At 57.1% G+C, this 11,797-nt stretch overlaps 1 protein-coding gene across 5 annotated transcripts in view; it reads left to right on the top strand.

Annotated features, from left to right (window-relative positions):
• DBF4B (DBF4B-CDC7 kinase regulatory subunit) overlaps positions 1-7,331 on the top strand; it is a 28,920-nt gene extending 21,589 nt beyond the window's left edge. For all 5 annotated transcript variants that reach the window (XM_075059593.1, XM_075059594.1, XM_032806573.2 and 2 more), the window contains 3 exons: positions 3,381-3,507; positions 4,140-4,264; positions 4,905-7,331. In XM_075059593.1, the coding sequence (XP_074915694.1) occupies positions 3,381-3,507; positions 4,140-4,264; positions 4,905-6,333 (1,681 nt within the window). In that variant the 3' untranslated portion in view covers positions 6,334-7,331. The remainder of the gene's footprint in view (positions 1-3,380; positions 3,508-4,139; positions 4,265-4,904) is intronic.
• Positions 7,332-11,797: the final 4,466 nt, after the last annotated feature.

Here is an 11,797-nt window from a genome sequence, read left to right on the forward strand (position 1 = left end):
TCCATGAACAATTTGCAAAATTCTTGAATTTTTTTCATTATTCAAATTTATTCATGAACATTTTTCAACAAATAATATTTAAGATTCCAGATCATTCACAATCTGCACTGATTTGTGATACCCTATTTTTCCTTTCTTGTGGCTAACCAACCCAAGGAGGATCATGAATCTAAACCAAAAAATATCTGCTTGCCCCCCTAAACAGGAATAATTTAGTACACCGAATAAAGAATGTAAATTCTGAATTTTCCAACTGAATAAAAAGTTTGAAATTTGCTTTTAAAAATAATTTCTCAAAATATTACTTGCAAATAGAATTTGCTTTTTGGAAAGACCCTCCAAGGCTTATCACCACCCTACTTATTATCTCATATGCTACTGAAATAACTGTCACCTTTGCTTTGCCAGGGATTCCAGCCAATGTTACCCACTTGTTACATTTTCAAATGAGCACCTCTGTGCTTTCTCCCATGTTGCACCTCAGACATGGGAGGAGCTCCCTGTAAACGTTTACAAAGACACCTCATTGTCCTCTTTCAAATCCTTCCTTAAAACTCTCCTGTGCTGTGATGCCTACAAAAATCTTGGCATGCTCACACTATTGTCTGTCATGCTTACGGTTGTCTCACTGTTACCCATGAGAACTGAAAGGTGGATAAGGAACTGGTTAAAGATGGATGGCAGGAGAGAGATCACGTGATCATTGCCTGGTAGCTTCACTCCCTCTGGGGCACCTGGCATCGGCCACTGTCGGCAGACAGATACTGGGCTGGATGGACCCTTGGTCTGACCCGGTACGGCCGTTCTTATGTCCTAAGAATGTTAATGACCACTGAGTTATTGGTACCTTGCAAGACCTATTTTGTGCAAAGATTATTACAGTGGCGTGTAGGCTCCTTTTGGTCACAATCAGGAATTGTGGGTTTACCTCCCTCTGAAGCCTCAGGATGGCCGTGCCTGGGCTGGGACACTGGCTGGGGAGCACCAGGGCTCTGGGGTGGCACTGGGCATTTTCTCTGTCTCTCAGGGGCTTGGCTGGTGGGTCTAGCTCACAAGCTCAGGGTCTAACCGAGCGCTGTATGTGGGGTGGGGCAGGAATTGTCCCCAGATCAGGTTGGTGGTGAGCTTGGGGGTTTCGCCTTCACTTGCAGCATGGAGGGGTGAGTCACTGGCCAGGATTATCTGGGGTCTCTCACTTCATCATTCCCCTGCCATTGCAAGGGTCCTGGCGCCCCTCAGCCTGTGACATGGTATAGCCCAGTGTCCTGAGAGCTGTGACCCATTGGGTTCAGTGTGCGGGGGTTGGGTGGGGCTGGTGTCCTACCTACATACGAGGTCAGACTCACTGAGCTGGGGGTCCCTGCTGCCTTTAACTCTGACTTGATCAGTATGGACAGCCCCACTGTCCTGTCCCTCAATGAGGCCTGTAACCCAGACATCAGCTTCAACTCGGACCTCCCTCTAGGTCCTTGCACCCAGGCTGTGTCAATGGTACCAGTTCTTTGGTCAGAACATCCCTAAGGTCCAGCCTCTCCTATCCATCCACACACCTAGAGCTCCCAAGGGCACCAATTCACCAAGGGCAAGTCATGTCTGACTAACATAATTGCTTTCTGTGAGGAGATAACTGAGTCTGTGGATGAGGGGAAAGCAGTGGATGTGTTACTCCTTTACTTTAGCAGAGCTTTTGATACGGTCTCCCACAGTATTCTTGCTGGCAAGTTAAAGCAGTATGGGCTGGATGAATAGACTATAAGGTGGATAGAAAGCTGGCTAGATCGTTGAGCTCGTGATCAACAGCTCCATGTCGAGTTGGCAGCTGGTATCAAGCGGAGTGCCCCAAGGGCCAGTCCTGGGGCTGGTTTTGTTCAATATCTTCTAATGATCTGGAGGATGGCATGGACTGCACCCTCAGCAAGTTTGCAGATGACACTAAACTGGGAGGAGTGGTAGATACGCTGGAGGGTAGAGAGAGGATACAGAGGGACCTAGATAAATTTAGAGGATTGGGCCAAAAGAAACCTGATGAGGTTCAACAAGGACAAGTGCAGAGTCCTGCACTTAGGACGGAAGAATCCCATTCACTGTTACAGGCTGGGGACCAAATGGCTAGGCAGCAGTTCTGCAGAAAAGGACCTAGGGGTTACAGTGGACGAGAAGCTGGATATGAGTCGACAGTGTGCCCTTGTAGCCAAGAAGGCCAATGACATTTTGGGTTGTATAAGTAGGGGCATTGCCAGCAGATCGAGGGACATGATCATTCCTTTCTATTTGACATTGGTGAGGTCTCATCTGGAGTACTGTAAGAAGAATGTGAAAAAATTGGAAAGAGTCCAGCAGAGGGCAATGAAAATGATTTATGAGGAGAGGCTGAGGGAACTGGGATTGTTTAGTTTGCAGAAGAAAGCAGCTATCAAATCCCCCCTCATTCTTCTCAACTACCTGAAAGGGGGTTCCAAAAAGGATGGCTCTAGACTATTCTCAGTGGTAGACAGACCAAGGAGTAATGGTCTCAAGTTGCAGTGGGCGAGGTTTACGTTTGATGTTAGGAAAAACTTTCACTAGGAGGGTGGTGAAGCACTGGAATGGGTTACCTAGTGAGGTGGTGGAATCTCCTTCCTTAGAGGTTTTTAAGGCCTGTCTTGACAAAGCCCTGGCTGGGATGTTTTAGCTGGGGTTGGTCCTGCTTTGAGCAGGAGGTGGGACTAGAATCTCCTGAGGTCTCTTCCAACCCTGTTGTTCTATGATTCCCATCTTGCCTCTTGATTACTGCAGCCTCCTTGTGTCTGGCCTGGACACGTGTCTCATATCTGAAATGCTGCTGCAGAGGTTGTACTCCTCGCCCAGTGTCTTGACCATATCCCCTGTCTTGTTGTGTCCTTCCACTGACTCCTCCTTCTGTCACCTCAAACATAAGCTGCTTGTCTTCACTCTCCAGGCCCTTCCTGGCCTATTCCAACCCTACCTCTCACCTCTCCTTTGCTATGAAGAGGTAATCTCCAGCCTCTGATCAGCCCAGCAGTGCTAGCCTCCTTCGCCCCTTTGTGCTTGCTTCTCTGCTGCCTCTTGCACTTGGGAGGAGCTCCCTGTTGATCTCCCACAGCTGCCTCACTATCAGCCTTCAGATCCCACCTTAACTCCCCTTTGCCGCAGTGCCTGTGCAGACCCGACAATAGTCAGGCTGCTGGTGTGCAGAGACCACAGCCTGTCATGCTGAGCAGCGTTCTCGCAGCGTCCTTGTACTTCCCTGCCTCATCTCATACTTAATACTGTCTGCCCTTCGGGGCAGAGGCCGTCAACTTGTTTGTACCACGCCTAGCACAAGCGATTGGTAGGCATGGGGTAATGCAGTTATCTAGCTCTGTACTATGTCCTTGCAGAGCCCCCGAGGGCTGTCTGACGCACAGTGAGAGAGAGGGGAGCCCCCGGTCTGGCCCAGCCGCCGTGCCCAAGAGGAGGAAGGGGTTTTGTGAATGCTGTCAGGAGACCTTCGGGGAGCTGCAGATGGTAAGGGCTCCGCTGGCATCTAAGCAGGCCTTGGGCTGCCTCAGTCTCCCCTGCCTGTGCCTCAAGGCAGAGCTTCTGCAGACCTGCCTAGCGCAGGCTTGTCCAATGGGGAAAGCTGCTGATCTCACAGGTGTGGCCTTGGTACCATAGTGCTCAACTGGACTCTGCCACTCCTCTGACCTGTCTCAGTGGAGCAGCCCAAGTCCATTGGGAGCTGGGAGTGTGCTATGCTGGGGGGCAGTCATGCCCCTGGCCCAGGGGGAGCCTGCAGTGCTGGCACTGGTGCCCATCCCAGCTGCTGTAGATGGCACTGCTCTTGCCCCATACTTGTCTATCTTGGCCCTGGGGTGTTCCTGGCACCATAGCCCTGTGCAGCCTGGTGGGCAGCAGTTGGTATCTGTTGCACGAAGGAGTAGAGCAGCTCCCAGATCTGTTCCCCTTGGCCTCACAGCCTGTCCTCGGGGCCCCTCACCTTCCCCAGCAGCTGCCATCCAGCTACCGCCAGAGCAAGCTGCTGCTGCTCCCTGGCCCTCCCCCCAGCATGGAGCTATAGCTCCGCTGCACCCCGCTCTCATGCCTGCTGCTGCTGGAGAAAGATGTTAGCCCCACACTCCCCTTGCTCTCTGTTCCAGCATCTCCAGAGTCCGCGGCACAGGCGGTTTGCGCTGGACTCCTCTCAGTATGCAGCTGTGGATCACGTCATCGCCCAGCTCACCAACGACTTTACTGAGATCCCAGTCTGGTCCTCCCCCACCAGGTAACACACACACAGAGCTTGCTGCCCTGGGGCTTGAGGGTCTGGCTTGGGCAGCCCAGATCACAGGGGGTTAAAATCCACAGCCGGTCAGCTGCTCAGTGACCTGTCAGGTAGGCAGTTCTGATGGAGGGGCCTTGCTTTCCTTGGCAGTGCAGGGTCAGGGTGAGCAGTTCCCTTCAGAGTCCAGGGCAGACAGGCTGGCTCCTTCCCCTCAAAGACACCAGCCGCTCTGGGCTCCTGTTGCCCTGGGGCTGTTCTCTGGGGAATTTCCCAGACCCCTCTGTGCCTTTACCCAAGAGTGACTCACCTCCTGTGATGCAGGCCCTCTCACTGCCCAAAATGTACATCTATTCCTCCACCCCCCTCGCGTCTCTCTGGGCCTGGGTCAGGCTGTCCTGCTCAGCCAGCAGGTGACCCCAGTGAGCTTCCTTCCTGGGCTGGAGTTCTGCACAGCCGTATTTCAAGCCCATGCCCCTCCCAGACTCTCTCCCAGTCTACTCTGCCTCACGTCCCTAGCAGAGGGGCTTCACTACCCCATCCCTGCACAAATCGTGCTGACTGCCTGCTGGGGCGCTGCACAGCCCTGGCCTCTGGTCCATGCAAGAGGCTCCTGTTTTAAATGAAAAGCTTTCTCTCCCAGGGTGTCCTGCTCTCTTGTGGCCAGCGACCAACTTTGTGGCTCTCAAGCAAAGGCCGTGGAAGGCCTGGGCGCACCAGCTGCAGAGCTGGGACGGAAGCACCAGCTGGCCAGGAAGGACAAAGCAGAGCTGCGTCTCGGTGCAGTGGCTGTGCTGGGCAGGGAATGCTCCATGAGCCCAGAGGAGATGCCAAAGGAGAAGCTCAGCAAGCTCCCTCCTGCTCCAGAATTGCCAGCTGGGCATCCCCTGCTGGGGCTATGGGCTGAGATGCTGCGAACCAGGCCATCTGCTAGCACAGGGCCAGCTGGGGGGGGCCGTGCTTGGTGTTGGAACACAGACCGGTCTGCCATTGCCAGCAGCCCCCACTGCACTGTCTTGGCTACTGCTCCTGATCTCAGCCAGTGGACCCAGGCCAGCAGTGGATTGACTGGAGGGGCAGCTGCTTGCTCCCCTGAACTTGTTCCCCAGGATGCGTTCGAGCCCTTGAGTCACCCCCTGGGAGCATCACCCTGCTCCTGGAAACGCAAACTCTCCGACAGCCCTCACCTGCGGCTGGAAAAGAAGCCGAGGATACGGCTGAGCAGCGACCCCCTGCCTCTGGAGAAGCAGACAGGCTCGGAGAGCTGCAGCTCAGTTCATCGGGGTGTGGGACTGGCTGCGGAGGGGACTGCTGGCACTACTCCATCTGGTGCTCCTGGAGCAGAGCTCTTGCTGCTTTCCAGCAGGCTCTGCAGCTTCCCTGCCTCAGTGATGCCTCAGGACAGTGCCTATGTGCTGCCAGAGACTCCCGAGCCTGTCCCCATGGCTATAGACAACACCGAGGCTACCCTGGCAAGCACAGCCACTCAGCAGGGCTGGGGGAGAGGGACTTCAGGCCTGCAAGAGGGGCAGCCTACAGAGAAGGCCCCGGAGCCTCCCTGCTGTGGGGCTGGCTCTGGCCTTGAGTTGCAATCGCCTGCCTGGGACAAGGCCAGCTGTTCTGCAGCCCAGCCGGCCCTCCCACACCTGCCAGTCCCCCAGGGCAGGCGCTTGAGCTGTACTGAGGTAGCTGACGGTGCACCGCCCAAGCCACCTAACAGCACAGAGCTGGGCGAAAGCATCGTCCAGCCTGCCCCTTGCAGCACGCACACTGGCCCAGATCTGGGGCCATCACCCTCTTCTTCTGAGTCTGACTGGGACGTCCAGCTGCTCTCCTCACTGGACACAGCGCAGGGCACCAGGAACCGGCCGGTAGACCTCGAGCTGCTCCAGAGGACCTGCATCAACGTCCGAGACAGCGGCTACGAGTCCCATCTCTACTCGGTCCTGAAGCAGAAGTCTGAGCTGGACTGGGTAGGCAGAGATGACCAGAGCTGTCAGAATTGTCGCGTGGAAACAGAAGGAGCCCCTTTCGCCGTGTTTGACGCCTGCCTGGGCAGCTGGACCAGCTAGCCACTCGCTGCACAGACCCCTTCAAGTACTGCGGCTCTTCTCTCCCCCAGCTCGGCTGCAGAGATGGCTCTGGCAAACCACCTTCCCCAAGACCATCAGAAGGCACAAGTCTGGCTGGAGACAGTCTGTGGGCAGTGGAATAAGTACAGTGATCGTTACTGGCTGCAAATGGAGGGTGGGGCTGAGTCTGGAGGCTTCGGGCAAGACTTATCTTGGTTCACTTGCGCGTGGGGCTCGGCCACAGGAAGGGCACTCCAACAGGGCAGTGCTAGCCCTGGTTTCCTGTGGGGACAGACCACTGAGCCTGGCCAGGCCATGACCAGCAAGGGCATGGCTCTCCTCCCCTCAATGGGGCAACCAGGAAGCAGACTCCCTTGCCTAGACTAGACTGCACCATGTGTTCAGCTGCTTGACAGTGGGCTTTTTAAGGGCCTGCTGCATTTCATTAGCACTGCTCATGCATGCACCTCCTGTGGTCTCAATCACCCTCTGCAGCCTGACCCTGGCAGAGGGGGATGTGAGCACTTAGTACCAGGAAAACAACATTCCCTTAACCAGTGTCCTGGCCTGGCCTGACCTCACTGGCAAGTGTGCAGCTAGCTGATGCCAGAGGCGGTGGAGGTGGAAAGTGCCCTAGTCTGATCTGCAGAGGGAGCAGGAGTCTTCTCCCCTCTTCCCATGCAGCAAAAGGCAGGCAGTCAATGCTGCCGTTCTCTCTCCCAGAAAGAGCTGCTGTCCTCTGGAGGTGACTCTGCTCTGAGCTCCCGATAGCATTCTCAGCTCTTTCTGCATCTCCCTGGCCCCTTCCCCGCCCATTACCTGCACCACAAGTAGGAAGTGAGCTGCTCTCTAGATCGATTTTTCTCTTCCTGCTTTAGCTTCTGCTCTGTTCCATGGGGCCACGGCTCCTGTCTGTCTCCACGGGCCATTGCAGATAATTGGTGTTAAAACAAGCAAGAAGTTTAAGAAACAAATTAAAACTAGAATGTAAGGATCCAGTGTGAGACTCTGCTTCCTCGTGCAGCTGCCTGCGCGTTATGTTCCAGGTGCTCTTAACCTGGCTGTTTGATCCTTCCCCTGTGCAAGGCGCAGGAGAGCCAGCCCAGGGCTCTGCAGGAGGGGATTCTGGACCCTTCCCACAAAGGCTGGGAGCCTGGGGCCTCGCTGGGCTGGAGCACCGCTCTGCAGAGGCTGTCTGGGTGGGTGGGTCCAAACATGCTGTGGTGCAGGTGCTTGGTCTTCTCTAAGGAGGCAGGCTCAGGTACATCCAGCCCTTGCAGGCTTCTACCCCCTGCCCTCCAATCTTAACCTGTGGGCAGGAGCGGTGCCAGGGTTTTTGGCGCCCTAGGTGGGGGTCCTTCTGTGCTCTCGGTCGTTGGCGGCAATTCTGCTGCGGGGGGTCCTTCCGCACTCCTGGTCTTCGGGGCACTTCGGCGGCAGGTCCCGGAGCAAGTGAAGGACCCGCCACAGAATTGCTGACGATGACCCAGAGCATGGAAGGACCCCCTGCTGCCTAAATGCCACCCTCCCAGATCCTAGGCAGTTGCCTGAATGGAAGCACCGGCCCTGCCTGCGGGAAGGGGCTGGGCTTTCGGGAGCCCTTCTCAGCACAGCTGCTTCTAGGCATGTGCACTGGCAGGACTTCCCTATCAGAGCCAGGCCCTTCCCCCACCTTTGCAGAGGGTTAAGGTTGGCTGCAGTCAGCTGCACCCACCGGCCTGACTAATGAGGCCTGGCCTGTTGTGGAAGGAGCAATCCCCCCAGCTCTGCCTACTGGAGCAGGAGGCAGTTCCTCTGCTACCACCAGCCACAGCTCTGCCAAGGAGGCCTTGGCATGATGGTGGCTGCTTGGATGCTGTGATCTCCTACAGCTGTGGGGGATGGAAGGGCCAAGGGAGCCTGTGGGCACAGCCTTGCCTGTGCCTGTCAGGAATGGGGGGGTCCCTGCAGCTTCAGGAGCTGCCTCGCTCTGAGAGGCCTGGCCAAGCCAGCCCCAGCCCCTGCTTGTGCGGGAGGTACTGAGGGGACAGGGTGTCTCCCTCCTGTGTGGGAAGCAACAGTGCAGGGTGTGCTTGGCTGCTCCCCATCTTGGAGCATGCTGGGTGACTGTCCTGCTCGGCTGGGAGCGAGTGGTGTGGCGGGTGCCTCCAGCTCATGTGCCCAATCCTGGAGAAATGGGGGTAAGGTAGGGCCCTTGCTCGCAGGAGCACAGCTCAGGATGGAGGGAGTTCGGGGCTCTGGGGACCACCCCCTTACGGGGCACAGGTATCTGAAATGCAGCCCGGACCCCAGCATGAAGCCCAGTGTCCTGCTCTCTGGATCTGCTGTTCAGCCAGGAGCTGTGGCTCAGGTGCTCCTGATGGCAAAAGCTGGGGGTGGCAGAGCTCCACCCCTGCTGCTTGCAGGCCTAGGAAAGGTGCTGAGACCCTGGAGGCCCTCAAGCCTGAGACTCATAACTCTTAGCCCTCTGCACCCTTTCCCTAGCTGAGAGAAACAGTCCTGCTAGGCTGCTCCTTCTGCTGCTCGTCGCTGCAATGCTGTGTGCATGTGGCCCCCTGAAGCGGCATCTCCACCCCCCCCATGCTGACACCCCTTGCACAGGGTGAGACCAGCTGTGTTCCCCACCTCCCTCATCAGAGGCTAGGGGCCCTGCCCCTGCCATCCCAGTCATCTTTGGGAACAAGCTTGTTCCCAGAGCCTCAATGCTGCAGCCCCTGTGCCAGCGGGCTCACCTGGGCCCCCTCAGGCAAGGCAGCTGGAGCATCAGATGCTCTGAGGGCAGTGCCAGTAGCTGAGGCCGTGCCAGCCCACTGGTTGATGCAGGCCTGGATACTCATTAGTATCTCAAAGGGATCCCTTCTGCTTTGTGTCCCGTTAATCGTTGCCTGCAGGGCTGCTGGCTTTGCCTGTGAGATGGAGCCTCGTTACTGAGTCTGAGGAGAGGATGGGCCTCTGTGAGCGGGGGTCAGGCTAGATTGCACTGCCCACTTAAAGGACCCTAACTGATCCCCCATGCAGCAGGGGGAGCTGCTGAGGATGCCGGGGCAGGGGCCTTAGGGTTGACAGGAGGGGACTGATGCACAGAATTCCACATCGCTGGCAGGGAGGGCGCTCTGGGGTGCAGAGGTGAGGATTCAAGAGTCCTGGATTCCGTATCCAGTTCTTGCTGACAGGCAGCTGGGGACAAATTTTCCAAAGTGCATATGTCCAAACCCTGACTTGAACATGCAGCGACCTCTGCATGCATACGTGGCCCGCAGCGACCTGTCTGTATACCCACACCTGTATGCACTCACATTGCATGCAGTGGAGGCTGGGCGCATGTAATTTAGCATGCGTGCACACACTAAATGTGGCCCTTTAAACCTTCAGTATCAGGTTTGCCCTCGGCAAAGTACAGCTGGTGTGCCCTGCCCTGGGGGCTGCGGTGAGGCTTGAGTAGTGACTGTTGTGCAGTGATGCAGCTGCTGCTGATGATAAAAGGAATCTGCCTGGTTTAGCTCTGGCAAGAGCCCTGCAGTGGAAGCCAGCAGCGCTGGGCTCTATCCCTAGCTCTGCCCCTGCCCTGCTGGGTAAGTTCTGGCCTTGCTCTGTGCCTCAGGTTTCCTAGCTATAAAATGGGGTGAGTGACACTGACCGTACCATCTGGTAGAGATCAGAGGGTGGGGGAGGCCTCTGGTTTGAACCACTCAATTCATGGGTTAAAACACCCCGGGGGAAGCTAGGCAGGTTTCCTGCTGGATTTGTGCCTCCAAGCTGCTGCCTCATTCCCAGCTGGTCCAGCAGCTGTGCTGGAGCCTGGGAAAGCAGGAAGAGTCTAACCATGTTGTGTTGGGGGCTGGGACAAATACACTTGGTTAATGGATGCCAGGATCAATGCAATAAACTATTCCATCCTGCAAGCTGCTGAGGGGGCAGGGAGAGAAGAGAATGTGTGTGGATGTGCAGTGCTGTTCCTTACAGCCCATGATGCTGAGTGGTGCCACAGGGGGCTGACCCGGGTGCAGGACCAGTATGTTCTCTGGGTGGATCCTAGGCCAGTGCCTGCTCCATTGCACAGGTGCTACACACAACTGCTGCGGGTGCCCAGGGGGCTCATTCCAGTGGGAGGCTAGAATACGTCCCCTCAGCTCGCAGCCCCCCTTAGCACAGGGGTAAAAGACCCCAGTGGGGTTGGGGGGAGCAGCAGCCAGGGAGCCCAGCCAGTGATGGGGGGGCAAAAGGGGGCTTCTGGGCAGGGGGTGCACAGAAGAGGAACACGTGAGTTGCTAGGCCATATCACAGCAGGTGCGGTGTCCAGTGCCATGCTATGCAGCAGGAGGTCGCTGCCCCCCCTGTCAGTGACAGACACTGCTGTGTCCCAGGGTGGGAGCCAGCACCCCCCCAATGTGTCAGGCTGGCTGGAGGCTGGTGAGGATTCCTGCCTGAGCCCTCAGTCCCCCATCAGCTTATCTGAGCCCGGCCCTGCTTACCCTTGTCTGCCGGAGTCACAGGCTGTTGCAGCAGCAGGAGTGTGACGTGCTGTTCTAGCAGTGATGGAGGAGCCGGGGTGCACGACGCTGCTGCCAGCAGGCCCTGTGGAGCCCCCCACTAGGATTCAAATGGTTGTAGTGCTAATGGAGAGGGCCCCTGCTGTGCACCCTTCCGGGGCAGTAGCCAGCCTCTGGCCCAGCACGGCTGCTGTGGGCTTTGTACCCCTGGTTCTGGTGCACCTGGCCCTGCCCCACCCAAAATGGGACGTCGGGATAGCTGGGCCTTACATCTGCCCAGGCTTCTGGCCCCTGAGTGTGGGCTCCATCGGCGAGGGCTGGGCAAGAGAGAGCCATGGAGCCGCCTTCCCCTGCAGCCAGAACGAGCCAAGCAGGGTGTGGCTGCAGCAAAGAATTATCTCCCAGAGGGGCTAGTACAGCCGTCATGGTACCTGTGAACTGGGGCCAGCGTCAGGCTCAGTGGGGCTGACCCAGGGTACGGGGCTGCTGGGCCTGGTGCTGGGGGCCTTGGACAGCAGCTGGCCCCTGAGAATGCCCTTCTCTGGCTGCCCCCACCCTGCCCCATGGGGACAGTGACCTCCCAGGCAGGGCTGCAGGTGCTGCTGCCAGCTGAGATGGGGGCGGTGACCGGTTCCATGTTCAACGAGCCTACGCTCCAGCCTACAGCTAGGATGTTCCATGTCCAAAGTGCAGACACAAGGCTGCTGCTGCTGCTCTTTGGGAGGCTTCGAACTGCCCCACGTGTGCTGCACACTCGGGCGATGCTGGGGGAGGGGAGCGCCAGGAGAGACTGGCACAGAACAGGGCTTTTCTCAGCATGCTGGCTGGGGCACTCGCTCACATCCCTCCGCACCCCTGCTCCGCTACCCTCCAACCCCACAAAGGCCCTTTGCCACCATCCCCGTTCCTTACTCGCCCCCACAGGAGTCTGGCTTGAGCGCTGCTCCCCACAGAGTTATGGCAGCAGCTGGCCC

This window comes from Chelonoidis abingdonii, chromosome 21, assembly GCF_003597395.2.
Source record: "Chelonoidis abingdonii isolate Lonesome George chromosome 21, CheloAbing_2.0, whole genome shotgun sequence".
Taxonomy (NCBI): domain Eukaryota; kingdom Metazoa; phylum Chordata; order Testudines; family Testudinidae; genus Chelonoidis; species Chelonoidis abingdonii.